The 25982-nt window shown below is 52.4% G+C and overlaps 3 protein-coding genes across 7 annotated transcripts in view; 2 read left to right on the top strand and 1 right to left on the bottom strand.

The window, feature by feature from the left end:
- Window positions 1-392: 392 nt before the first annotated feature.
- Window positions 393-11092, top strand: GTPBP2 (GTP binding protein 2). The gene is made up of 12 exons (XM_057415344.1): window positions 393-589; window positions 2842-2868; window positions 3490-3674; window positions 3936-4044; window positions 4569-4766; window positions 5021-5195; window positions 5829-6048; window positions 6477-6612; window positions 7030-7088; window positions 7852-8023; window positions 8277-8441; window positions 8864-11092. The coding sequence occupies exons 1-12, from the start codon at window positions 410-412 to the stop codon at window positions 9059-9061; spliced, it is 1824 nt and encodes a 607-aa protein (XP_057271327.1). The 5' UTR covers window positions 393-409; the 3' UTR covers window positions 9062-11092.
- Window positions 11093-14046: 2954 nt separating this feature from the next.
- On the bottom strand, window positions 14047-23958 carry POLH (DNA polymerase eta). Of its 2 annotated transcripts, none has more exons than XM_057415383.1 (10): window positions 23809-23958; window positions 23590-23724; window positions 23241-23473; window positions 22679-22848; window positions 19288-19391; window positions 18094-18213; window positions 17359-17482; window positions 16633-16698; window positions 15803-16005; window positions 14047-14999 (listed from the first exon to the last, which is right to left on the bottom strand). In XM_057415383.1, exons 1-10 carry the CDS (start codon window positions 23943-23945, stop codon window positions 14144-14146), a joined length of 2148 nt encoding a protein of 715 aa, XP_057271366.1. In that variant the 5' UTR covers window positions 23946-23958; the 3' UTR covers window positions 14047-14143. The 2 variants fall into 2 exon arrangements, with proteins under 2 accessions (XP_057271366.1, XP_057271368.1); XM_057415385.1 differs by having other exon boundaries at window positions 15803-15966.
- A 282-nt stretch (window positions 23959-24240) lies between these two features.
- XPO5 (exportin 5) overlaps window positions 24241-25982 on the top strand; it is a 29536-nt gene continuing 27794 nt past the window's right edge. For 3 of the 4 annotated variants that reach the window (XM_057415296.1, XM_057415295.1, XM_057415293.1), the window contains exons 1-3: window positions 24241-24474; window positions 24785-24906; window positions 25523-25595. In XM_057415296.1, the coding sequence (XP_057271279.1) occupies window positions 24319-24474; window positions 24785-24906; window positions 25523-25595 (351 nt within the window). In that variant the 5' untranslated portion in view covers window positions 24241-24318. The remainder of the gene's footprint in view (window positions 24475-24784; window positions 24907-25522; window positions 25596-25982) is intronic. The other variant, XM_057415298.1, reaches the window with a different exon arrangement.

The raw sequence follows: 25982 nt of genomic DNA, 5'->3' as shown, positions 1-25982 counted from the left end.
TTCTGCGGCTTGGCCAGCAGCGGCGAGGCAGGCGGAGCGGAGCGGCTGCTGCTGCTGGGGTGCTCGGTGGGGGTTACGAGCGCCGCACTGAGGAGGCACCGCAGTGGCTGCGGCAAACTGGGTGCCCCAGTCCGGCCGCGGGCACCGTGAGCTGCGGCTGCCACGTCGCAGGGCTGCCCAGGCGGCTCCGGAGAACTCGCGGACTGGGTTTCCCGGCGTCCAGAGCACGACTGGCAGGTGCGCGGCAGTGAGGGGGCAAAGCCCCGCCGGGGGCCGCTGAGTTCCCTTCACCCCTGCCAGGCAGCCCCGCTGGCTCCAGTGCAGCGCAGAGGAGCACCCTCCGCCCCGCAGCGGGCGGGGAGCATGCCGTGAATGGGAGCTGCCGTGCGGCGGGGCCGTGCCGACAGCCATGGACTCACGGGTGTCGGAGCTGTTCGGGGGCTGCTGCCGGCCGGCGGGCGGCGGGGCTGGCGGGGCGCTCCGCGGGCGCGGGGGGGCCGCGCCCGGCGGCGGCGGCTCCAAGGCGAAGAAGAAGAACGGGCGGAGCCGTGGGGGAAAGGCCAACAACCCGCCGTACCTGCCGCCTGAGGTGAGCTCCCCCAGCCTGGCCGAGGGCCGCCGAGTCCCGTCAGCTGCAGTGGGGGTCTCCCCCCAGTCCGGGGCCTGGCGCCGCAGGGGCCCGCGCCGCTTCTGGCAGGGGCGGCTTGTGTCCTAAGAGGTCGGTGCGGCGCGGGCTGCCCCGCACCGGGCGGGTTCGGTAGCGGGTCAGGCGGGAGGCAGCTTCTGGAGAGGCTCGGCCGAGGGTCCCGGCGGTGCTGCTGCGAGGTCCTGCCGAGCTGGGCCAGCAACCCTGTGGGCCGTCCTGCGGCCCCGGCAGCCGAGTGCCCTGCAGCCCCCCGACCTGTCCTCCGGGGTTTGACGTGGCAGCGGGCAATGGTTGTGCCCCCAGTGCCAGCGGGCTCCCTGCGTGGTCTGCCAAGCCCTGTCCGTCAGAGGTATCTCGCTGCCTGGTGTCTGTCTGCCGTCTGGGAACTGAATGGCTTTGGAAACAATGCTTTGCTCAAGTCGTAGTGCCGAGCATCTTGTTCGCATCTCTTCCCGAGAGCCGATCTGGTGCGTGTAAGTCCCTTTCCAGCTGCCAAACTCAGGCGTTGCTCAGCAGGTGCTAGTGACTCCTTTCACAGCTAATTTGGCGACTGTTTTCTTACATGGACATGTAAATGGTACTGCGAGAGTGTGAGGCACTTGCCTCTTGCAGCAGGAAGAAGTGACATTGGTAGGAAATGGGTGTGTTGGTTAGTCTAATAGGACTGCCACTGTGGGGAGCATCATGTTGCCCCGGAGTCAATTGCTTGGCCTCACTGTAAGTCTTCTGTAAAATACGTAAGAGCCTGCGCTTGGAGGGAGCAATTCCTCCACAAGGCAGGGCTGTGACTCTTGGCAAGAAGGGAAAACAGCGCTTTGCTACTGTTAGATGTTCTCCACGGGCAGTACTGTACCCTGCAGCCGCGGTTCAGTTTTTGTTCCTTTGAGCTGGAGGCTGGACAGCCCCCTGTGGGTTCAGCACAGCTTCCTGTCCCTGACCACCCTGTGCAGTATGTGGCCCAGCAAGTCTAGGCTTGTTGCTTTTCTAGTCTCAGCCGCCTTGAAGGAGACCCACACCCTTATTTAAACGACAGCTCAGTATGTTAATGTGGATTTCTTAGAGCTGGAAAGCTGGTAGATGGTAAGAGAGGAAGACTTCCACAAGCACCCTTTTCTCACTGCATAGCTCCGCTGCCTGAGAGCTAAGCTGACAATTACGAACTTCCCTCTGTTGGCCCTTTGCCACCCTAAGCAGTGCTGTGGTTAGGAGCTGAGCTAGAAGGCAAGGAGAGGACTATTGCCTCTCCTGACATGCAAACAGGTGTCCAGAGGAAAAGGAAGTGCTTAGGTTTGGTAGCCCATTTAGTTTGCCAGAGTACTTGGCTTCCTCGAGGCTCCCGCCCTTTCTCAGTAGTCCTTATACCGAATCGGTGGGAAGATTACTTCAATACCAGCTACAGGTTCTCACTGGGAAGCTGCTGCCTGTTGTGGTTGTAGCAGACCTGATGAGTACACAGGCCTTTCTGTGAAACCCCAGTCTGGCTTCAGCCCTTCTGAGCATGTTGTATAGGGACGGTCCTGATCAGGCCTGGCTCTCCAGAACTGCCAGGCCAGTGACCAGCTTGCTCTTCTGCAAAGAATTCAGTAGCTTGCTTCCTTATGTTTGTAGTCCTTCTCTCTTGCAGAGAGATGATACACAAGGATATAGAAGGGAGTTAAAGAAAAACTAATTGGGGGAGGGTATCAGTGCGCACAAGAGGAGGCAATGACTTTTGTTCCCAGTCCTCTGTTTCTGTGCACATTGGGTAGATGGAAGCTGCTGGATAGTGTGGGAGTGGGATGCTGTGGGTGGCACTGTGGGTCATGGGTGGGTGAGGGGGAAGACTCAATCATCTGCTGCCCTGTGCCTTTTTGAAACTGGAACTCTCTCTCTCTCTGGCTGTTAGACTGGCCCTATTCTTTAGCAGCAGTAAAAAAATCCTCCCCAAACAGTATTGCCTCTGTGTCCCTCTCTAGTTTTGTCCTCTGGTTTTCATGACGTGAGATGCAAATAGTAGAAACAAACTGAAAGTAAGTTCCAGTTGAGTGTAGGAATGAATGGCAGAAGAGGCTGTGACCTAACATAGTGATTTCTGCCAATCTCCCTCTCTCTGAAACTGTCAGCACAAGTGGCAGAGTATCTGGGCAGCTGATGCCTATGGAAGTCCCTGCTGGCATAGCATCTAACCTTTGTGTCTCCTTTCGTTCTCTGACCAGGCAGAAGATGGAAACATCGAGTATAAGGTGAGCCTTTTGAGGTTGCAGAAGGAGGTCTTCCTCCCAGAAGGTTATGTTGCAGTGAGTAACTTCACCAAAGACAGCATGTGGGGAACATGTGTAAAGAAGGGATGGAAAAGTAGATACTGTACTAAGGAAGTATCAGTCATCTGTGTTTCTGTACCTAGCTCACTATGCTGAGCTGGAAGAGTCTGATCTCAGGACTCATTTTTACGAATTTGTTTTAGGAGAAGAGACCCACTGTGTTTTTCCTGAAATCTTACTCCTTTGGAGAGGGAGGTGCAGGTGTCACTGATAATCATTTGCCACATTCTTGTGGCTGTTCCACCATTTGCACTTACTTGCAAATGTGTCACAGATAGGTCCTGTCCTTACCTATGCAGTAGGCAAGGTACAGCTGCCTGTAGCAAGATGCAGAAAAGTTCTACCATGTGTATGCACTTTTGTGAAACTCTGTCTCACCTGTCCTGTGGTGTCTGTGCAGATGCTAACATGGGCTGTGGTTTCTAGAGGTGGGTCAGGACTGGAAGTGTTGTTTCACGGTGTTGGGTCAGGCAGTTGCTAGCTTGGGCAGTGCGATTCCCTCTGCATCCAGCTGTGACTATAACCACCCCCTCTGTTAAACAGCTGAAGCTGGTGAATCCCTCCCAGTACCGCTTTGAGCACCTGGTGACACAGATGAAGTGGCGACTGCAGGAAGGCCGAGGTGAGGCCGTCTATCAGATCGGCGTGGAGGACAATGGGCTGCTGGTAGGCCTCTCAGAGGAGGAGATGCGTGCCTCGCTCAAGACGCTGCGCCGCATGGCAGAGAAGTACGTGTTCCCTTTCATCTGCAGGGCCTGCAGCCATAAACAGCCTCCAGTAGAGAGACTGCCCCAGGAGTCCCCTGGGGAGCCGGTGGCTCTGTTCTGCAAAGCCTCTGTATGACTGAAATTCCCTCATCATGAGGTCCTGGAAATGTGAAGGCTCTTTTCCTGCTTTCATCCCATTCACTTTGCCAGCTTATAATTCTTGAGGTGCAAGAGCTGCCAAAGACAAGTGTGTCTCACCCATTTCTTTCATGTTTGTGGCAGGGTTGGGGCTGATATTACGGTGCTGCGGGAGAGAGAGGTTGATTACGACAGTGACGTTCCCAGGAAGATAACGGAGGTGCTTGTCCGAAAGGTGCCTGACAACCAGCAGGTAGGGACCTGTGTCTTGGCCATCCTCTCCTGCTAAACACTTAGAGGCTTCATGTAAGCCACTTCCTTTTGGGATGGGAGCCCAAACCCTAGAGGCACTGTGTCATAGATTGGTCCATATCAGATGCTTTAAAGAGCTGCCAGAGGGAGGTTTGATGATAATGCTTTTCATCTCCAAGACTGTGGTTGAGGCAGATACCAGAGGGGACATTGCCTGGAGCAGAGGTGAGAAATCATTTCGCTTCTATGACAACAGTTCTCATGCAGGCCACTGTGCAAACAGGGAAGGATTTAGAGGTCCTGCTGTAACAAATAGCCTTTTTTGGTGATATCAAAGCCAGAGTGTGTATCACAGCTCCTGGGCAGTAGTTTGCTGGGGGCAAGAGCAGAATCTGAGCAAGATTACACTGCATAGTGTCCATTGCAGAGGGCAGCTGAGACACATCTCCCCCACCATGTAGTGTTCATGCACAGCCAGCGCAGTGATGGTGAAGTTTCATGATTTCTCTGTTCTTCTGCCTGTAGTTCTTAGACCTGCGAGTAGCTGTGCTGGGGAATGTGGACTCAGGGAAGTCAACCCTGTTGGGTGTCCTGACACAGGGAGAGCTGGACAACGGGAGGGGCAGAGCACGCCTCAACCTCTTCCGGCATCTTCATGAAATCCAGTCCGGGAGAACGTCGAGCATCAGCTTTGAGATCCTTGGCTTCAACAGCAAAGGAGAGGTGAGATCTGAAAGCTGGAGGAGAATAGAGCTGCCCTCCTGTTACAACTGGGACGTGAGGGTAAAGAAGTGACACAGCTCTGTGTCCCTTTACCTGAACCAAAGTGCTAGGTGTCCATTTACAGCAGACGTTGTGTCCTGCACCCATGGTGAATGATCTCACTAATTCTGAGGTCAAAGTGGATAGATAAGAGCTGAGTTTTCTTCACTTGCCTGCTAGAACTCCTTTTCTCACCGAGTCCTTATGTCCCTCAGGTGGTAAATTACAGTGACTCCCGAACAGCAGAAGAGATTTGTGAGAGTTCTTCCAAAATGATCACTTTTATTGACCTGGCTGGCCACCACAAGTACCTGAAAACAACCATCTTTGGCCTCACCAGCTACTGTCCGGACTTTGCTATGCTGGTGGTTAGTGCCAACACTGGCATTGGTGAGTGTTGCCCTGCCTGCATGGATTGACAGCGACGGGTGAAGAGAAATGGAGAATGGGGGAGTGAGTCCTTGTTAGCTGGGAATGGTGGTCAGAAAAACATAGGAGTCCGGAAGCCTCTACTGATTTCTTGTAAGCCAGTGCCTGGGAGGGGAGCAGAGCTAGGATCCTCTCACCAGCTGTAGCCAGTGTTAAACTGCACACTGGACAGGGAGGCTTTGTTTGGAATTTGAAGCTGTGTTTGTCAGAAAACCCCCACAACTTTGGCATATTCTTAGAAGTGCTGAATCCCAAAGCCTTGTAAAAAGGCAGCTGGAATTCTCCCACATCTTTTCTTGACATTTTTGTGGCTGTTTTCTGGCAGACTGCAGCCCAAGAATGAAAACTACTGCATCTTTCTGAAACAAACAGATCAGTCACAAAAATCCTTGGTGGTTTTTATTTCTTCCTGGACTGATGTTTGGTTTTGTTTAAAAGAATAAATTTGACTTTTCGTTGCCTGAGAATCAGTTTCACTGGTTAGACTGGTCACTCTAGAGTGGGCTTGTGGGAGAGCCAGGAGACATAGCTGTCACATAAACAAGCAACAATGATGACTGCTATTGCACCTGCACTCTCACTTGTTTCCTGCAGCGGGCACAACACGAGAGCACTTGGGCCTGGCCATGGCCCTCAAGGTCCCCTTCTTCATTGTCGTCAGCAAAGTTGATTTGTGTTCAAAAGCCACCGTGGAACGGACAGTGAAGCAGCTGGAACGAATCCTGAAACAGCCAGGCTGCAACAAGCTCCCCCTGCTTGTGAACTCAGATGATGATGCTGTTACAGCAGCACAGCAGTTTGCACAGTCTCCCAAGTAAGGGACCATTCCTTTCTTCTGCTGGGAGCCCACAGTTCAGACTGGGCTACTGTGTGCAGCTGGGGAAGGGTGACCACATCCTTAATATCTTGGTTTCTCATCAAGTTTCCTACCTTTGCATTCTCCAAGAGGGCATTTTTCCCTCTCAGGCCTTTTTCTGGGCTCTGGGAGCAGAACATGCCCAAGGCTGCACTGGAGTTACTTCTCCATGACAGAAGTGTGGGTTAGCAGGCAGTCGGAGCCTTGACCAACCACTGAGGCAGAGGTTACTGCAAAGCTGTACCTAGCCCATGTGTCCTCCTGCTCGAGCCATTTATTGCTGCAGTCTCTGTCCTTTTGCTGGACTTGGTAAATTCAGAATCCCATCCACCCTCTGCAGCTGTGCTCTGCCCTTCTGCTTATTCCTGTTTATTTTTATCTGACAGCATCACCCCAATCTTCACACTGTCCAGTGTTTCTGGGGAGAACCTGGATCTCTTAAAAGTCTTCCTCAACATCCTGCCTCCACTGACCAACAGTAAAGAGCAGGAAGAACTAATGCAGCAACTAACAGAGTTTCAGGTGCGTAAGGGCAATTTGTTCCCAGTTCTGGTATTGCAGTCATTGCTGTGACATGTGACAAGCATCCTGGGGATCTGAACACCAGGGGTAGCGATGTGGTGAACTCCTAGACTATTAGGAGACATTAAAATAAAGGAAGGACTCAGTCTTTGGGAAAAAAAAAAGCCTGTTAGGCTAGGCTCTGTCCTAACCAAGTGGTGCCCATCTCAGGGATAAGATTGTTTCTCTGGTTGCCACTTACAAGGCAGAAGTTCCTCTAATGGGAAGGTAGCATGAGCTGGTGAAAACTTCAACATAGTGTCTTAACGATCAGCAGAGAGCTTACATCCATCCACGTAAGGGATGGGAACCTTTTCTTCATTCTGGAGTGCTATTTCACAGCTGTCTGAGCAGCTTGTTCTTGTTGCCTTCCTGCAGGTTGATGAAATTTACACTGTGCCAGAGGTGGGGACTGTGGTAGGAGGAACTCTGTCGAGGTAAGTGAGGCCAGGCGGACAAATGTGCGTGTGAATGGTTGCTGGAGTTCCCTCAGGGTTGGAGTCATCCACTGCAGATGTGGAAGTGGTGCAAGGCTCGGTCCTGACTGCTGCCAGATGACTGAGCCAAGAGAGCGTAAAGCCCTACAGGGTGTCGGGAGGTGCCGTGAGCAAATTATTGGTGGTGTGGTGGCAAGCAGAGAGTCTGCTGTAAAGTTGCTGGATTGGGAATGTGACCAGCAGAGTGCTGAAGGAAGGCATTCTGGGATCCAGAGTCGGCAGAGGTTAGCCATGACCCCAAGGTGTTGCTTTCCTCCTTCCAAAAGCAAGGGGAGGAAATGTAGAGGACAAGCCCTCCAATCCCAGCAGAGGTTAACTGCGTGCTACCCTGTGAGAATGCAGCTTTCCCTCAGTGTTCAGGAGTGACTGGTTTGGCTACCAGCATATCTACACAGAACCGGTGTCAACTGCAGTCTCCCCAGCAGAAACGGTGCAGTGTGGCAGAGCACTGGCTACAGTGCCCCCTGTCTTACCCGGTATTTTCTTAGGAGCTGTAGTGTGGCTTTCATTCTTACTGCAGGAAATCCCTGTTCCCAGCAGCTTTGCATCCCTGTTAGTTGGTCCTGGGTAAGAGTCCAAGGACACTCACCTCCTTAGCCGTGGGGATTTTTGAGGGGAGTTTACCTTTGGAGGGTGAAATTTCTTCCTTGTCTCTTGATGAACTCTGTCCTGCACTTCTTTCCTGCTTTCCTGCCCTGGGCAGTGGGATCTGCCGAGAAGGGGAGAACCTGGTGGTTGGTCCCACTGACGACGGGAAGTTCCTCCGGTTGAAAGTGTGCAGTATCCAACGCAACCGCTCAGCCTGCCGCGTGCTGCGGGCTGGGCAGGCAGCCACGCTGGCCCTCGGGCCCTTCGACCGCTCCCTGCTGCGCAAGGTGAGTCCTGCTGCTGCCGGGACTTGAGATTTACCTGGAGATCCCCCATTGGTAGGGTGGGAATGAAGCAGAGATGCTTGCAGGAAACTTGCTGGAATGGGAGGAGATGGCCAGGCTGCAAAACAGGATGAGACAAGGCTGAGAATGGGATGCAAGTCCAAGTCACAGTGTGGAGCTGTGTTTGTGGTTTTGGAGGCTGTTCAGAAGCACGGAGACAGATCCTAATTGGTCTGAGTTTTGGGTTGTTGTGCAGGGCATGGTCATGGTGAGCCCAGAAATGAACCCTACTATCTGCTCAGTGTTTGAAGCTGAGATCGTGCTGTTGTTCCATGCCACGACTTTCCGGAAGGGGTTTCAGGTGACAGTGCACGTGGGGAATGTGCGACAGACTGCTATTGTAGAGAAGATCCATGGAAAGGTAAGCATGGGAGGAAAGGGGAGGAAGACAGCCTCCCTGTGGGGTTTGTTGGGATTCCACGATGCCCTCTAGTAAACCTAGGGGCTACTGGTATCTTCAGTAGCTGTGTCCCTTCCTAGGAGTACACTCCATTTCTTTATCCTGCCTGCTTCACTGCTTTTCCACCCAATGTGTTAAATAATTCCTTCCTCACAAAGTAAGCAGCACGATGGACTACAGCAAGACTGTGAAAGCAGGTGAACTCTCCTTTGTTCAGAGCTAGTATCTTTGTCTCTCACCTTATGCATACAATAATTGGAAGGGTTCAAGCCATGCAGTCTGAGGGAAGCAAGCTCCTCATTTACCTGATCTTAGCATCCAAATGCCCGTCTCCTGCATGCGCTGGAATGGTGCACAGGGTTCTAAGGTCTCCTCCTTTTCAGGACAAGCTGCGGACGGGAGAAAAGGCAGTCGTCCGGTTCAGATTCATCAAGCATCCAGAATACTTGAAAATTGGAGCCAAGCTGCTTTTCCGTGAAGGAGTCACCAAAGGCATTGGGCATGTCACTGACCTCCAAGCCATCACCACCAAAGAAAATGGGCTGGAGGAGTCCCTGGGGCCTGGACAGCTGAGTTTCTGACTACCACTGCATCAGAAAGATCTCCACTCACCAACAACTGGGGAGAAGGATGGAAGCTCCTGTGGCTGAGTGATGCCGGGAGCTGTTGCTGTCCCGTTCTAGCATGGGTGTCCCTCCTTCACACTGTGAGATGGAACCTGGGAGAGTTTCTTGCATTCAGTGTCATACATGGGGCAAGTTAAGCATGCTGTCAACATCGCCTGCAGCTTTTGTTACCCTGCCCTTCTTCAGAAGAGATCAGAGGCACCTGCAGACCTGGACAGGCAAGTTCTGGCTTTGTTTACTGTTTGAAAATGACAGGTTGGGAGGAGCAGAACCCCTGAAGACTAGCAGTGAAGGGATGTTTTTCCATCTCTGACACAAGAGCTGGGCCTATTTCTGCTCTCCAAGTACTGGGTTGATAACAGTCCTCTCCTGAGTCATCATGCAGAGCATTCTTCTGGGCAGGGGATGGAAGAGGCCCTGCCACCCACAGCAGAGCCTTCGTTGAACCTCTCAGAATGCATTCAGGATACTTTTTAACCGTTCTAATCTTGGTTGGTTTTAATCTGCTGTGTGTCCATTTGTGTGTTGGTTTTGCATTACTCCAATCCGAGTGTCTTACTGTTGGACAGATGTCCTGTTCCCTGCTCATACATACATACACACCCTTTCAGCATCCCACTTTCTGACTCCTGGGAAGCTGTGGCTGCTGAGTTGCACAGCCTCCCGATGTAACATGAAGGCAGAGTTTGCACTTGCATCTGCTCCTTGCAGCAGCTGTGCAGGATGCCATTCTGTGGAGAGGAGCAGGGCCTGCGCCTTTGCTGGTGTGTGCACGTTGTTTCCACGAATGTTCAGCTGAGGGTGTCATCTGCACGTTAGCAGCAGTGGTTTGCAGTGGGTTCCCCTGGTGTGGCTCTTCCAGGTCTCAGCCCAGTGTGCTCCCCACATGCTTGCCTTAATGTGCGAGGAAGGCGGGGTGTGTTACGAACACAAAACCAGGTGACTTTATGGTTTAGTTGTGATTTGAAAGTGGCATGACTTTATTTCTGTTTCCCCTGGAGGAAGAATTTTCTTTCCCTTGCCACTGGGGTTTGTTGTCAGAAGAAGGGTGACGTTGCCAGCAAGGACTCTGTGCACAAAGAGTGGAGCACATCTGTCTCCTACTTGCTGTCATGCAGCTCTCCTGTGTACCCTGGAGGTGCAGCAGGGGCTGTATAGCTGTACATAGGCTTTTGGGTTTATCGTTGACTGTTAGACAAATTGTGTCTGCTGTGAACAATGGGCCTTCAGCCAACCCTAACTGAAGGGAAGGGCAAAGGTCTATGATAGCACTTGGACACCCAAACAGCCCTTCTAGCATCATGAGAGCAAGTTCTGCTTTCTGGGCTGCTGGCACAGGCAGCACCTGTGGGACTGAGAAGCCCATGGATGTCGCAGAGCGGCTTTCCACAGGGCAGGACTCCAGCAGGTGGGAAGTGGTGGCTGCACCCTGAAAAGAGCTCGCTCAGACATGGGGAAGCCAGTGTGAAAGGGATTCAGAGGCAGCTCTGTAGTGACAGGAGTGACCTGTCCCTTCAGGGGAGCACTGAGCCAGCTGAAAACTCTGCTTCTTTCCCATCAGCCCAGCTGTGAGACAGGAGCTGCTGGGTCAAGGTCACTTCTCAAGCAGGATCCCCCTTTCTTCCCATCCTGGCAGTGGTCTGGGTATTACGGTGACATTGTCTTTCACCCATGCCTGCAAGAAGGCCCCAGCCACCAGGCTCTTCCCTTTGGTGCTTGCAAAGTCACAAAGAAAACTGTCTGGGGGTGGTGGGGAAATCCAGCTGTTTGCAGCAGCCCTGATGTTTTCTACCCAAAAGTGGGTATGTGGTGCTGTGACCTCTGAAATAGCTGATGGTTGGTCTCACCACATCCCTGCCATCTGTGGCATGACTGTTCTTGGTGCCATGGTTTCATAATTGCTGTTTTGTTGTCTTGAATTTTTCTAATGCTGGGGGTTCCCCAAGCATCTCTATATAAATGTACAGAATAAATACGTTTTATTGAGCTTGCTGGCAGAGCTGTACAACAAGTGAGGGTGGAGCTGGGCTCTTGCCCTGCTGCCCTTGGAGCTGGGTCAGGGTTGGAGGCGGTTGTGCTTCACACCTTCCTAAGCTTCCCGCATTCAGCCCTATGAATACCTGTGTCTGTGGCATGGAAGGAATGCACGCATGCTGCTGTTTACAACCGCTCTCTCCCGGCTTATCTGAGCAAGCCGGGGTGTGCAGCCCGGGGTGACAGGCAGCCACGTCACCCTGAGCACAGCACTTCAGGCTGTTGTGGGCGGAACAGGCTGCTGCAAGCGCTTCCTCGCAGCCACACATTCCCCCAGAGCCTAATTAAAGGGATGCTTTCTGGGGCACACAGCTAACCCTGCTTGGTTTTAAAAATAGCTCCGACCTTAGCAAGGGGTTTGCTGTTATGGCCTCTCCATGAGAACAGGTTGTTCTCTTGGGGCAGCAGGGGCAGAACAGCTTCCCTGTGGAGGTGACTGTGTCGCTGAAGGGACTGGTCTGGTCTCAACTTTGGTTTTGTGTCCGGTCCCGCCCGACACTTAGGAAATGAGATGTGCCGCTGTCATAGGAGCGTGAGGCAACCCTGCCAGACTGGTTGCTATTTCTCTTTACGTGAGGACTTTAGGGAAACTTGTCACTTTGCAATGTGAGGACTGTCATTAATGGAAGTGACTCTGTAATTTCTTCCTCTGCACGCACCAGAATGAGCTCTTACTCAAACCTCTTAACAACCGTGTTGTCATGTATTAGACCCCACGGACAGTAATGTGGCAGCTTCTTGGCACAGGCTGTCTGCTGGAAGGAAAGCAGCTCCACAGCTCCAAGTAGACTGGTGCAGTTCAGAGAAGACAGGGAAACAGCACATGCAAATATTGCTGCACTTTGCATCATTATCCACTCCCTGCTCTCCCCCTGCAGCTGATGAAATGCTCAGCAATTTCCAAACCCCACCCAGTGCTGCCTTGACGTGGCACATCCCTCCCCCCTGCCCCAAGAGCCAAGTTCAAATCACTGGCAACAGCACTTCCAGAAGAGTGTCAGGCTCCAGGCAGCCAGCAGTGTAGCACGGAGCTGAGCCCTGCCAGGCAGCTGTGGGCAAGCACAGCTCTTGCCCTGGAGCTGGTCTCTCCCCCTCTCAGTGCCCACTTGCTCCCTCCATGCTATTCTGCTTTGTTGGTTGATGTAATCTGTGGAGCACTGCGGCAGGCACCCTGATGTGAACTGTGGCCCAAAGAGCTGAACAAACCATTCAGTTTCATAGGGTCAAAACAAATACCTGTCATCAAGTTACACAGAGAGTATCACTAAGTCTGGGAAGGAGGGAAAATATAGAATCATAGAATAGTTATGGTTGGAAAGGACCTTAAGATCATCAAGTTCCAACCCCCCTGCCATGGGCAGGGACACCTCACACTAAACCGTATCACCCAAGGCCTAGTCCAGCCTGGTCTTGAACACGGCCAGGGATGGAGCATTCACAACCTCCATGGGCAACCCATTCCAGTGCCTCACCACCCTAACAGGAAAGAATTTCCTCCTTATATCCAACCTAAACTTCTTCTGTGTAAGTTTTAACCCACTACCCCTTGTCCTGTCACCACAGTCCCTAATGAAGAGTCCCTCCCCAGCATCCCTATAGCCCCCCTTCAGATACTGGAAGGCTGCTATGAGGTCTCCACGCAGCCTTCTCTTCTCCAGGATGAACAGCCCCAACTTTCTCAGCCTGTCTTCATACTGGAGGTGCTCCAGTCCCCTGATCATCCTTGTGGCCTCCTCTGGACTTGTTCCAACAGTTCTGTGTCCTTTTTATGTTGAGGACACCAGAACTGCACACAATACTCCAGGTGAGGTCTCACAAGAGCAGAGTAAAGGGGCAAGATCACCTCCTTCGACCTGCTGGTCACACTCCTTTTGATGCAACCCAGGATACGGTTGGCTTTCTGGGCTGCGAGTGCACACTGAAGCCAGCTCATGTTCATTTTCTCATCAACCAACACCCCCAAGTCCTTCTGCACAGGGCTGCTCTGAATCTCTTCTTTGCCCAACCTGTAGCTGTGCCTGGGATTGCTCAGACCCAGGTGTAGGACCTTGCACTTGTCATGGTTAAACTTCATGAGGTTGGCATCAGCCCACTTCACAAGCGTGTCAAGGTCCCTCTGGATGGCATTCCTTCCCTCCAGGGCATCAACCGAACCACACAGCTTGGTGTCATCGGCAAACTTGCTGAGGGCGCACTCAATCCCACTGTCCATGTCAGTGACAAAGATGTTGAACAAGACCGGTCCCAACACAGGTCCCTGAGGGACACCACTCGTTACTGGTCTCCAGCTGGACATTGAGCCATTGACCACAACTGTTTGTGTGCAGCCGTCCAGCCAGTTCTTTATCCACAGAGTGGTCCATCCATCAAATTGATGTCTCTCCAATTTAGAGACAAGGATATCGTGTGGGACAGTGAAAAATATGGTCTGGCACGTTTCCCATCCCTCTGTAGCGACTCTAGCAGTAGACTGTTCATGTGTCAACAGCAACTATTATGAACTGGTGCTTACATTTCAAAAAGCCTAACAAAAAGTATGCCTGTGCAGCACCAGCTTCCTCAAGTCTTGACAGCAGGTCTGCAGCACGCCAGAGCTGGTGATGAGCACCACACGATGGACTGCTAAACACTGCAAATACACTGTGTTTACAGTGCCTGCTTTTAAAGTAGGAACAGGAAGATGTAGGAACAGAACTACCAAGCTATGGAAATACTCAAGGCAAGACATGTATGTGAGAGTAGGGTGCAGCTTCAGTTAGTACCACGCAAGCAGAAGCAACCTTGCAGGCACCACCTGAACTGGGTACATCCAGCATCACACACACTCTGCAAGGTCCAGTTCTTCTTAGACTTGGGATACAGATAATTTATTAGACTTTTCTGCATTAAAAACCTGGCAAGCAGTATAAAAACTTTTAACTATATTTAAAAACACCAATTCTTTAAGAACACTGATTCTTTTAAAAACACAGATTCTATAAAAGCTGCCAGCACAGGTGGGAGTTAAGGAGGTAAGCGCTTAAAGAAGAAATCTAAAGTTCTTGTTACACCTTCTCTGGGCCGTTTTGCACTAGATCCTGCTGAAGTCTTGGCCTTGTTCTTTGCCTTGGCAGGAGATGTGGAAGCTGCAGCCATTGGGTTGGGGTCTGCTGCTGGAGCAGTAGGAACACTGGACTCCAGGAAGGAGCTTTGCAGCTCTAGAGCAAAGTGGTAGTCCATGTGCTCTGGGAACTCCCACACCAGCACAAGCTGGCCACACTTCTCACAGTGTTGCTGGTCCCCTGGTGAGGCAGGAGGGAGCAGGGTGAGCTCAGGAGAGGGTGGCAAATTCTGCTCATTTTCCTCCATAGCTGGCTCTGATTTCAGAAGGGTCCTAGAGCTGGGTGGAGTTGAGGGTGTTTGTGTAGCATCAGACAGTGACTTCCCACGGTGAAGCCTCTTGTAAGAAGTACTGCTCCCATCTCTGGGACTCTGCTTCACAGGGGACTCCAGGTCACACTGCACAGAGCCAAGGCCAACGCCATCTCCCTCTTGGTGCTCTGGGGAGCTGGGCACAGGTGACGCTGCAGTGGGAGCAGCAGGCAGGCTGGTTGCTGCTGCCATCTGTGACTGCTGCCTTTCTGATGCCTTTTGGAAGAATGACTCAATAGCATTAGCTGGCTTCTGCCTGAGCTCTTTGCTTGGGCTCCTAAAGAACTTGACCATGGGCCTCCTGGAAGATGTATTGTTTTGGCCAGCGGTGACAGTGTCATCAGGCTGGGTATCACCCGTCATGAAGGTGGTGATGCCTGCAGAGAGGAGTGTGGCAGGTTCTGAGAACTTGCTTGCCGAGAGAAGCACCGATATAAGTGGTGGAGACCTGCAAACGACAGACTAACATCAGCTCAGACACCAGCCTGGGAAGCAACAAGTCTTTTGAGGTAAAACTTTAAGCAACATAAAACATTCACAGGCAGGGGAACTTCAGTCTGAGGTAGGAGAGATGTTTCGTCTGACAAAATGTTAGTTTTGCTGCCTCCGGAACAGTCTCTCAGACATAGCAGGCTATGTTGGGCAGAGCAGAAAGCTTCTTTCCAGAACAGCATTTCCCAAAGGAAGGGGCACTGGAACAGAGGCAGGTAGCTACCAGCCTGGACTTTCAGTCCACCACAGGCCAGAGCTGCTGTGAGACTCCCAGGCAAGGTAAGAGGGCCTTTAAGGGAGCAGCAGCCTTGTCAGAGCCTAATAGACAGGACCTTCTCACCTGCACTCAGAGCAGGAGGAAGATGAATAAAGTAACACGGAACACAGGAGCTATGTTTTCCTTCCTGCCCCCATGGCCTCCTCCCAAAATGCACCTTTGTCCTTAGGGAAGGAGAGCAAGGCCTACCTAGCTTCTCCAGCCCAGCAGGGCAAAGGACTGCCTTGTCCCAGCTGGACACCCCTGTGCCAGTAGTAATCATCAGCTCCAAGTACAGAAGTAAGAAGTGTCTTGCCAGATGCGGGGCAGGAAGAGGCCAGCTCTCACTGCTGTCCTACAAGTTCCATTTCTGTGCATGGAACAGGGACCACTTTTTCCTGCCAGTCAGTGTAACACTCCCGTTCCTTTCTGTGCTCATCCTGCACCTCCTGCAGCAGAACAACCTCCAGTGAGGACACTGAACTACTTTCTCGTACACTCACCAGGCCGCCTGGTGAGCGCCAGCCACGTTGCAGTTTTGGATGAGGGCAAAGGCATCGTTGCACATCTTCTGGGCATCGTAGCGGGTCAGAGCACAGAAGCGTGACACCCGGGTGTTTCCCTGCATGCGGATGACCACCATCAGCTGTTTGGCCACTCGGTGGTTCTGCAGAGAGAGAAGAGGTAGCTGTGTTTCAAGCGACACCTGCAGGAGAGAGCAGGAAAGGCCGAGGAGACTGTCCCGCTGCCCAGAAGCTTGCGCCATCAGCTACGGCCTGTGACAGATGGCAGCTTGTCCTGCCTGGCCTGATCTCCAAGGGATGACATACAGAACAGCAAGTGCTGGTACAGCTGTGCCACACCGGATGGGAAGCAGTTAGTCCTTGCTTTCCTTCCAAAGCAGCTGTGCACCCTTTCTTGCCCTCCTTACAACAATGAATCTAGATTTCTCACCCTCGCCTGCAAATCTACCACATCTAGATTTGAGCATATTGCCTCCTCTCACAGCCCAAAGCACAAGAAGAGCTGCATCAGCAAAGGGCTTGCAAGGGAGCAGGATGGTGTGGTGGCTTTCAGGTCCTTGCAACCTAAAGCACAGGACAAGGACAGTCCTTAGCCCTGCAGTGTTCTGGGGCAAAACCAACCTCCAAAGAGGCTCCTACACACCTCTTTGCTTGAGCACCTCTGCACACAAGCACATATCTGAGGGCGAGCAGATTTACACACACACACACACAGCACCCTCAGCCTCCTGCAATCAGCTCACAGTGCAAACGGGCTGCATGGCTTCCTGAAGCAGGGGGAATGCTGTCCTCGTGCCTCCCCTCCTTACCTGGCTCCTGTCTTTGATCAGTCTGGATTCCAGCTCCAAGGCCATCTGCAGGAGCCAGTGCTGCACCTGGACAAAACAGTGGTAACAGACAGATTGGATCTCTGCTCACAGCACTGCCACCAGGCCAGAGCAACACTGCGCAAGCTGGGCAGTGCTGGAGAGGGATCAGACTGGAAAGGACACAGACTATTGTAAGGCCCCATATCTGGAGTACTCCTGGAGAAACTGGCCCAGGTAAGGATTCAGCACTGGAGGCAAGGCAGTACAAAGTCCTCCATACAAGTCCTCCAGCATTACTACTAGTCTTTGCTAAGTAAACTTTCTACCTGTCTCCCCACAAATCTGTGGGAACCTCTTCCCCAGCTAACAGGCAAGGTGTGTCCTCCCTCTTCCTTTTAGGCTGGTTACCTTTTTCTGTAGCAACCAAGCCCTTGAAGCTTAGCACCAGGAATACCTTTTGAACAGCACAGGCCCACAGTTTTTCTTATGGAAACTACAAGAAGGTTGGACACCTTGTGCAGTTCATCAATGCATTTCTGTCAAACAGGGATCTCCTTAGTTTCTGAGGCTCAAACCACCCACTCCCGCTCAGCCCAACCCTAGGCTGAGTTTCAGGGCATAGTGATACAGAAAAGCAGCAGTTTTGCAAGCTAGTCTCAGCTTTTAGCGTTCTCATCTTCTTCAGCACAAAAGCCAAGCCTTACGCTAGGAGTAGGCTTCTCCTACCTCTTTCTGTGTGGCCAGGGCTATCTTCCCAGGGAAGTTCTTGCTGCAGCCAATGGACTGGGGCAGGTACCGGTTTTTGACAGGTTCCTCTTCAATTCCTCTGCACAAGTAATAGAGCCAGGACCTGAAAGCCACAGAGGAAGCATGAGGTGAAGGCAGCCACAGACAAGCAGGCACCACTGGGCAGTAAGTCAGCTTTCTGCTGAGCCATGCTTTCAGCTTTGTGTACGCTGTGACTCTGCCTCTAATCCCCAGCTCTGCAGTTGCAGCCACAGTGAACAGGCAGGCTTCCCTTCAGGCCACAGCTGCCCGTCAGCACAACTCCTCCACCCCTTCTCCTGAAGTGGCAACAGTTCACCGGTCTGCAGGGCACCCGAACTGCTGCTCTGGGTGTTTCCAACTCCAAATCCAGCCTTGTAATTTCCTCTGTAATGAGACTGTTAAGCCTGCTTGCTTCCTAGCCTGCAGGGAGTACTTCCGCAGCTTGGCCCCAGTCCTTAGAACCTCTAGAGGAAGGCAGAGGAGCTGGCTGACAGGCAAAACATGCTGGGGAGGGTGCTTGGGAGCAGGCAAGACTGAAAACCTATTTGTAGGCCTGCCAGACTGATGCTTCTCAAGAGTTGTCACCTGAAGTTTTACCTTCCAACCCTCCTAATCACAGCAGAACAACCTGTGACTGAAAGGAAGTCCCAGTTCCTGCCAAGAGCTAAGTTGTGACAAGTGGTTTATCATTACCCAGTTTTGTCTCCAAAGTGAGTCTGGAGCTCTCTCTCACTGTACCGTGTCAGCTCCCCAATGTACTCTACTCCCAGGATGTCTGTGATGGCAGTGCCAAGCTTGCCTCCCAGGTTACGGCTGTGGCAGAGAAGAAGAGAAAGAGGAAACAAAACCAAAACATCAGGTGGAGACTATACCAAGTCTTCTTGCAGCAGCTGATCATGCTAGAAACTAGCTGATCAGCAGCTAGAAACAGTCAGGAAATAGCAAGACAAAAAGGAACACTTGGTAGAAAACAGCTCTTAGCTCATAGTGGAAGGACACATGGCAGATGAAGTGGGAACTGCTGTTTGGTTTACACAGTTTCAGTGCTTCTTTCTCAGCTCCATCTTCAAAATGTGGTCTCAAACCATACTTTGAAGAATGCCTTGCACACTCCCTGCTTCTTCCTATGCAGACAGGACCCCTCTACCTCCACACCCCCCTCCTCTCCATCCCCAGTGAGACACTGAATGCAGAGAGCAGCAGTGTAGGACCAGGAATCCATTCATTTGGAGCAATGGTGCTGGCAACTCTTTCCCTCACCAGAAAAAGTACTTGTGAACAGTGTGGATGCTCAAAACCAAGCCACATCTGCTCTCTGGGAGCACAGTTCTGTCCCTCACACTGGGGCACAGCTACGGCCTCCTTGCTCACAGCTGCTCCTGGCTTACACCTACACATGCCAGCAGTCATCTCCAGCACAGCTCTAACCAGGGAAAGGCTGCCCACAGGATGCTCGTGGGCTCTTCAACTGTAGTCCCTTCATGGGGAGGGCTGCAGCTCCCACACAGGCTCCTCCCAACCTGTTGCTCACAGCTGTGAGGGATTACTGGCAGGATATCCTCTCCATTTCTTACAAGCATTGATAAGCAGTTACTGTGGAGTTAAAAGCCTTTGCTGGCTGCTATCAGTTAGCATCACTGCTCTCTGTTGAGGTGGGCAGGAATAGTGTTGTACCCCCAAGATACTTTAGTTCTGCTCACACCAAGCAATGATGACAAACCAACAGGAGAAAGTACCACAACAATGAGGACAAACAGGGCCCTCTTCCTTATAAAAGCCTAGATAGCGGATGCATAGCACCAGCATTTCACGTACCGAGCTCTTGCCACAAAGCAGCTCAGCCTGAGCCCCAGGCTGCACAAAAGCAGGCAGCTCCCCAGTACTTACATATTGCCGACAGGCAGCTGGCTGAAGAACTGCGGGACAAATCGCGAGGACAGTAGTGTCTGGCGATTGGGCTTGTTTAGCCCACAGGCCAGTTTTGCCAGTGTCTGTAACACACAAGAGAATGGAAACACTGTTATTACAAACTCTGCACTGACTTTACGTGAATCTACCTAATGGCTTGTGCTTTATCACCTCTAAGAGCTGCCTTTGGAATAGCTGCTAGGAAGGATGTGCAGACTGCATTGTTGCTTGCTCCCAAGTAATACCCAATTTGGGACTTGGCACGCACTGGCTGAAAAGCATGTGGCATGCACTCTGAACGCGCTGCTGCTTCCAGACTTCTAGCTCTGCAAAGGGCTGGACTCCTGCTTCAGGTAGCTTAGGGGATCTGAGTCTATCACCTGTTCTGCTTGGCTTAGTTTTCCATCAGGCAAGCATGCTAGAGCTTCCAGAGCATCCCTGTAATCCTGTCCAAGATATTTCTCTCACTATGTCTTGCTCCTTCATCTCTGTGTTTGTCTTGTTTTTTCTCAATGTCACTAATTTAATCTTCTCTCTGTGACGTCCATGGCAGCATAATGCTTCAAAAGGAAATCTGCAGAATACAGGCCTACTAGCCTGGAAGGGATGTTCTCTAGCCTATCAGCTACACAGCTTCCCCTCCCACTCTAATCTACAGCAGGATCAAGAATACACATACCAGCTCAGAATACATACAGCTGGGTGTTTGGGGTTTTTTAACAAGTCTAGTAATTTCCTCTTTCATTGCTTTACCACACATCCTATAACTAAGCAGAATTTCCTTCCTGCTCATTGAACTATGTTCTTTATTAATAGCTTATTTTACAGTCTCACATGCATTCTCACTATCTAGACAAATAGATATCTTTCCTTCAACTTTTCATATCCAGTCATTTTCCAGATGTCCAGTTATCATCATTCTTTTTTCACTGGAGACTATTCCAAGTTTGCCCACACTGTTCATGAAATGCTGCAAGCTGAACCCATCATTGAGACTTCATGGGGAGAAATAATTCTTTTTTCGTGACCCCTTCACTAATCTGCACATGCTGAAACAGGATTTGCCGTTTCTACAAGAGCACTCATATTACTGACTCATCCTGCTGCTTACCCGCAATAACTCCAGGCTACTTGCTGCAACTTAGCCAAAAGTCTGCTGGTTGCTTTTTTTCCTATAAACCACAAAAGGCAGCCAGCGAGGAGTGTAAGCAGCACTGCGTGGTGATTTCAGACTGTTTCTGGGCTTTTCAAGCCCAGAATTTTCAGCTCTGATTTCATCTCCCAGAACTCTCACAGCCCAGACCCAGAGCCCCATCTTAGCACCACCTGAATTCCTACAGCCATTCGCTCTCTAAAGGCTGCAGTGAAAATATTGGCTCTTTGCAGAGCTCAGACAGATCCCCACAGGATCCCACTCTAAACGTCCCTGAACACAATCATTATGGGCACCAGCAAGATTTTCTTTGGCCAGATGCATGCCCTTCAGATAACATCAGCCGTGTTGCATTTTGCTAGGTTGTCGTCATCATCGGTTTATGCAACTCAGGCTGAGGTGTGTTAGAAACCTTAAGGTCAACACCTCACAGGTGCAATTCCCCCTGTACATTAGGCCACTTTTGCTGTCAAAGAGGGCACGTAAATGAGTTTGGCACAAGTAGTTCTTGATAAAACCATGGTGTTCCCAAATAGTTCATTCAATTATTTGGTCTCGTTTATCAGCTGGGTTCTGGGTGTACTCTAATGAGTTAGCTCACTAGGAAGAAAACTTCCTCAGGAGGGTCTTCTTCAGAAAAAATAAAATGAGCTCAAAGGAGGAAACCTGCACCTTGAGTTTTAGGTAACAGTGGCTGTAGCCAGTGAATGGTTTTTAATGACACAAATTCCCAGTGGCTTGGACAAAAAACACCACCAGTTTGGGGCACTGAGGTGAGGGGCTGCTCTTGCTCTTTCTGGTCCATCAGTCTTTACCGCTGCTGGCCATGCCTTGGGTGATGCTCAACCAGCTGCTGAGAGCAGTGCAGGAGCACTTGGTGCATGTCAGAAGCTGCAGAAACAAACAGACTTTGATGCTGCAGCTACAGAGGGTTTCCTGCTGGGTGAAATACTGACAACACCTCACACTCCTTTCATTCTCTGCAGAAAAGGCTTGTACCTACAGAGCTGAGCTGGCTGTGGAAGCACTGTAGTGTGTTCTGCACAGGCAAACATAGGCTCTGGTAATCTCTTCATTGTGCTTTCTGGTATAGATCAACAGGTCTTCAGGGACAGCACAGTACATCATAATTTTCTTACCCCCTTTAAGGGAATTTAGAAAAGAAAGAATAATGCTAGCATAGGAAATGGGATGTGGGAGAAGCTGCTAGGGATAGCAGGGATGCTCTTTACTATTCTTGATTAAAAAGAGCAAAAGGGCAAATTGAAGATCTCTTCCACTGGAAATTTCTGTACCAGTGTTCTTCCTCAGCTAGCTCATTTCTGCCTCAGTCTGCTTTAGTTTCAAGATGAGCCAGTGCAGAACTCGCTCCACTCCCTGTGTACAGCTGGTAATAGTTCCATTTTTTCCTGCAGCAGTCCAAGATGAAATGTAGATTCCTTAAGTTCCAAAGCATTCATTTAGTCTTTATCCTTCTATTTTTTCAGTCAGAGCTTGTACTGTTAAAAGTCACATCTGTACAGATAAGCCCCTTTTGCAAACAGCAAAAGGAGTGCGAGGTGCTGTCAATAAGGCACCCTGTACTTCTCCCAGCAGGAAACCCTCTGTAGCTGCAGCATCAAAGTCTGTTTTTTTCTGCAGCTACTGACATGCTCCAAGTGCTCCTGCAGCTGCTCTCAGCAGCTGGCTGAGCATCACCCAAAGCACTGCCAGCAGGGTAAAGACTGATGGACCAGAAAGAGGAAGAGCAGCCCCTCACCTCAGTGCCCCAAACTGGTGGTGTGTTTTGTCCAAGCCGCTGGGAATTTGTGTCATTAAAAACCATTCCCTGGCTACAGCCACTGTTATCTAAAACTCAAGGTGCAGTTTCCTCAGCTCTCTTTTTTTCCTGAGGAAAACCCTCCTGGGGTATTTAAAACCTTTGTCTTCTAAGCAATTCATAAGGGTACACCAGGAATCCAGGCAGTAAATTGATTGACTGCTGACTGCATAGGCAGTCATCTAGGGAAATCTCTAGGCAAATCTCTAGGGAAAAAACTCCTCCCCTTCCCGGATGTCCTATAATTTCCCCAAAGGCATGCTCACACATGGCTGCACTCCCCACTCAGCTCATCTTTTATAGGAAACTTTGCAGAGCACATAGGAAAGCGCCTACAGAGCGTCTACATTCTGATTCTGCTCCTCAGAAGAAATCAGGCTGATGTGTTACACACATACTTTGTTGTGTGAAATTCCAGCTGAACACTTGAATCCGGTGGCTGCTTCTACGGCCACCCTCATTTCCTCCACAATTACCGCACCCATGGTCAGCTGCAGGTCAGGACAATCGGGGTTATCAAATGACAGCGTCGCTAGCCACTCGTGTAAGCCACATTGCCGCAGCTCCTCTAGAAAAGGGACACAAAGGGGATCAGCGTGGGCACTTCCTGCTGAGCCCAGCGAAGGGACCGGTAGCATCAGCCAGCCCCAGCCAACAGCCACATTCTTCACGCCAGCAGCAAGGATGAGACTCAGGCACCTTAAATGCCATTCACGGGGGCAACCATAGCTCCCATTTACCACGCTCTCGCTTCGGGGCAGGTAAAGCAGCACACCCTCTGGTGATGTACAGGACGCATTACCGATGGAACAGCACAGGGACAACACAGGGCACCCAGGGTGGCAGCGCCGTGCTCCTTCCTTGCTGCACTGCGCGTCCTCAAAGCAAAGCCGTTAGAACCCCCCCGCTGCGGTATGCAAAGCGCCAGCCGCGGCGGCCGAAGCCCGGGTCGGTGCGTACCCTTCCCGCCGGGCTGGGGGCCGGGGCCGGGCTCGGGACCGCCGGGGTCGTCGGGCAGCCCGTGCACGAAGGTGGTGGGCAGCAGCGCGGCCTCAATGGGGCGGCCCTGCAGGGCTCGCAGCCGCTCCCGCGCGCTGCCCGTCAGGTCCAGGTACGCCTCATCGATACTGGCCCGCTCGATGGCGGCGAAGCGAGACAGCACCTGCATCACCTCCGCGCTGGCATCCCGGTACCTGCCGGGCAGCGGGCACGACTTCAACAGCGGGCACGGCCTCGGCCGCCGCCCCGCGTAAAGGCGGCCCCCGCCGCTGCCGGCCAACCCCCCTAGCCCGACCCCAGCCCCACTCACCGGGTGAGGTCGGCCTTGCCCCGCGCCTGGGGCACCCGAGCCAGCGCCAGCTCGGGGCACAGCGCCCGCGCCTCTGTCGCCCACATCCCGCGGGACACGCCGAAGGCGCGCGCCTCGTAGCTCACCGCGATGATCCTGCAAGACACGGAGGGCAGTGCAGGGCCGCGCGGAGGGGCGGTGCGGGGAGCCGGGGCCGCCGCCGCCGCCGCCGGTACCTACCCGCCGCCCTGCCACTCGGTGTACTGCACCACGGCGCAGGGGCGGCCACGCAGCTGCGGGTCGAGGCGCTGTTCCACCTGCATGAAGAAGCAGTCCATGTCCACCAGGGCCACCACACGCTCCTGTCCCCGCGACATCCCACTACGACCGCGACTGAGTGAGTGAGTGACTGAGTGAGTGAGTGACTGAGTGAGTGAGTGAGTGACTGAGTGAGTGAGTGACTGAGTGAGTGACTGAGTGAGTGACTGAGTGAGTGACTGAGTGAGTGAGTGACGCGCTTCCGTAGGGCGGCACAGCAAGGAGGAGGGCCGCCGCCACAGCAGCACCCCAAGAGCAGTGGTACCCGCGAAAGGCAAGTCGGGACTTGTAGTTCTTAATGGGGGCGGCGCATGCTCTTTCCCCACTAGTTCCTCCTCCTTCCCCGGCACATGCGCGGAGGCTGCCGCGGTGCCGCGCGTGCGCCCGCTACGGGGTGCCCCCTCTTTTCGCCCGTCGGTGGCTGCCGCCGCCATGGCTGCCGCCGCTGCTGTGGCCGCCGCTGCAGCTGCCATGGCCGCTGCCATGGTCGGGGAGCAGGTGAACAGCCTCTGCGAGCAGTTAGTGAAGGCGGTGACCGTCATCATGGACCCGGCTTCCACGCAGCGTTACCGCCTGGAGGCGCTCAAGGTACTCGGCCGGGGAGCGGAGGGGAGGCGCCGGGCTCCGGCCACGCGGGTGCCCCGACCGCACGGCCCCGGGACCCGCTCCGGCCCGGTGCGTGAGGGACGGGGACGTGCCGGGCCCGGGTAAAGCCGCCAAGACTCTGGGAGCCGGCAGTGGGTGGGGGAAGGCAGCGGGGCTGCGCCTGCGCGGCGCTGAGGGGGTCGGGCGCCCCCCTCTAAACGCTGTCCTTCCCGAGGGGCTGCGGCTGCCCCCCGTCACTGGCCGCCCCGTGCCCGCTCCTGTGTTTTAACCCGTGTTGCCGGTGCTTCCCCAGTTCTGCGAGGAGTTCAAGGAGAAGTGCCCCATCTGTGTGCCCTGCGGGCTGAAGCTGGCAGAGAAGACGCAGACGGCCATCGTCCGGCACTTCGGCCTGCAGATCCTGGAGCATGTGGTCAAGTAAGGCAGCTCGTCCCGCTGCCTGTGCCGGGGAGGGAGCCGGCCTGCTGCCACACAGCCGCTGGTGTGGGTTCTGCGCCCGGCCCGGCGCCTCCCTCAGCAGGGAGGCACTTGGAGGATGTGAAGGGTCTGTTCCGCAGCAGAGAGCAGTTGCTGTCCTGCTCCTTTTTTTCCCTTCCCTGTAAAATAAGGAGAGGAGAAAAACAACTTTCAGGCAGGTTGGGAAGGTTAATTCGCCAAGCACTAAGGTACCTTGACATTGCAAGGTGTAAACAAGTACGCAGGGTTATCAGTAGGTCTTTGCAGCGTTCTTTGGCCATAGCCTCATGCTAACAAAGAGGCTTTGTATTAGTTCAGTTCCGAGATTCGTCTCTGCCGCCTCTACAGACCTGATGCTTTGTGCATTTGCTGCTGCTCCCCATGTGTGTTGACCTCAGTGGTGCACGCCCATTTGCCAGCAGCAGTTTTAACTCAGCCTTTTCATTAAGGCATTGGGCCCTGGCAGAGCCTGGGAGCTGTAGTGTCCCTGTAGGTAAAGAAGCGGTGGTTGGGAATCAAGTCAGAGATCTTTATAAATATTTTGATTTGATGTCATTTTTGTTGCTCTTTCAAACAGGTTCCGGTGGAACAGTATGCCTCGCCTAGAAAAAGTTTATCTAAAGAACAATGTCATGGGCCTCATATCCAGTGTAAGTGCCTTCTACCACAGGCTGTTATCTGACGTATGATTCTGTCACCTGAAGACAGAAAGCGGGAGTGAAAGGACAAAGGATTCCAGTTACTTAGCACACAGTACCTGAATTCAGTTGTGCATTTCATTACTTTCTTGCTGTGCATCCTTAGTTGTTCCAGGGATTTTCTCTGTCTTGTAGTTGGGTCAATAACCATGTCACTCCGTGTGGCAGAAGTTGCAAGTCTTGTATAATGTATATGCAGTGCTTTCTTTCTTAGGAGGCAGTTTAGTAAAGATGGGTGTTCTTATACTTTCAAGAATATCAAACTCGTCATCTTAGTCGTGTTTTCTCTATTATGATTGCTTTTGTGACCAAGTGACCTTTGTCTGAGGAAAATCCTTT

This window comes from Pezoporus wallicus, unplaced genomic scaffold, assembly GCF_028554395.1.
Source record: "Pezoporus wallicus isolate ANWC-B61680 ecotype Strahan unplaced genomic scaffold, APGP_CSIRO_Pwel_v1 contig_5352, whole genome shotgun sequence".
NCBI classification, from domain to species: domain Eukaryota; kingdom Metazoa; phylum Chordata; class Aves; order Psittaciformes; family Psittacidae; genus Pezoporus; species Pezoporus wallicus.
Note: the sequence above shows the minus strand (reverse complement) of the source record. Positions and strands in the feature narration are given on the sequence as shown.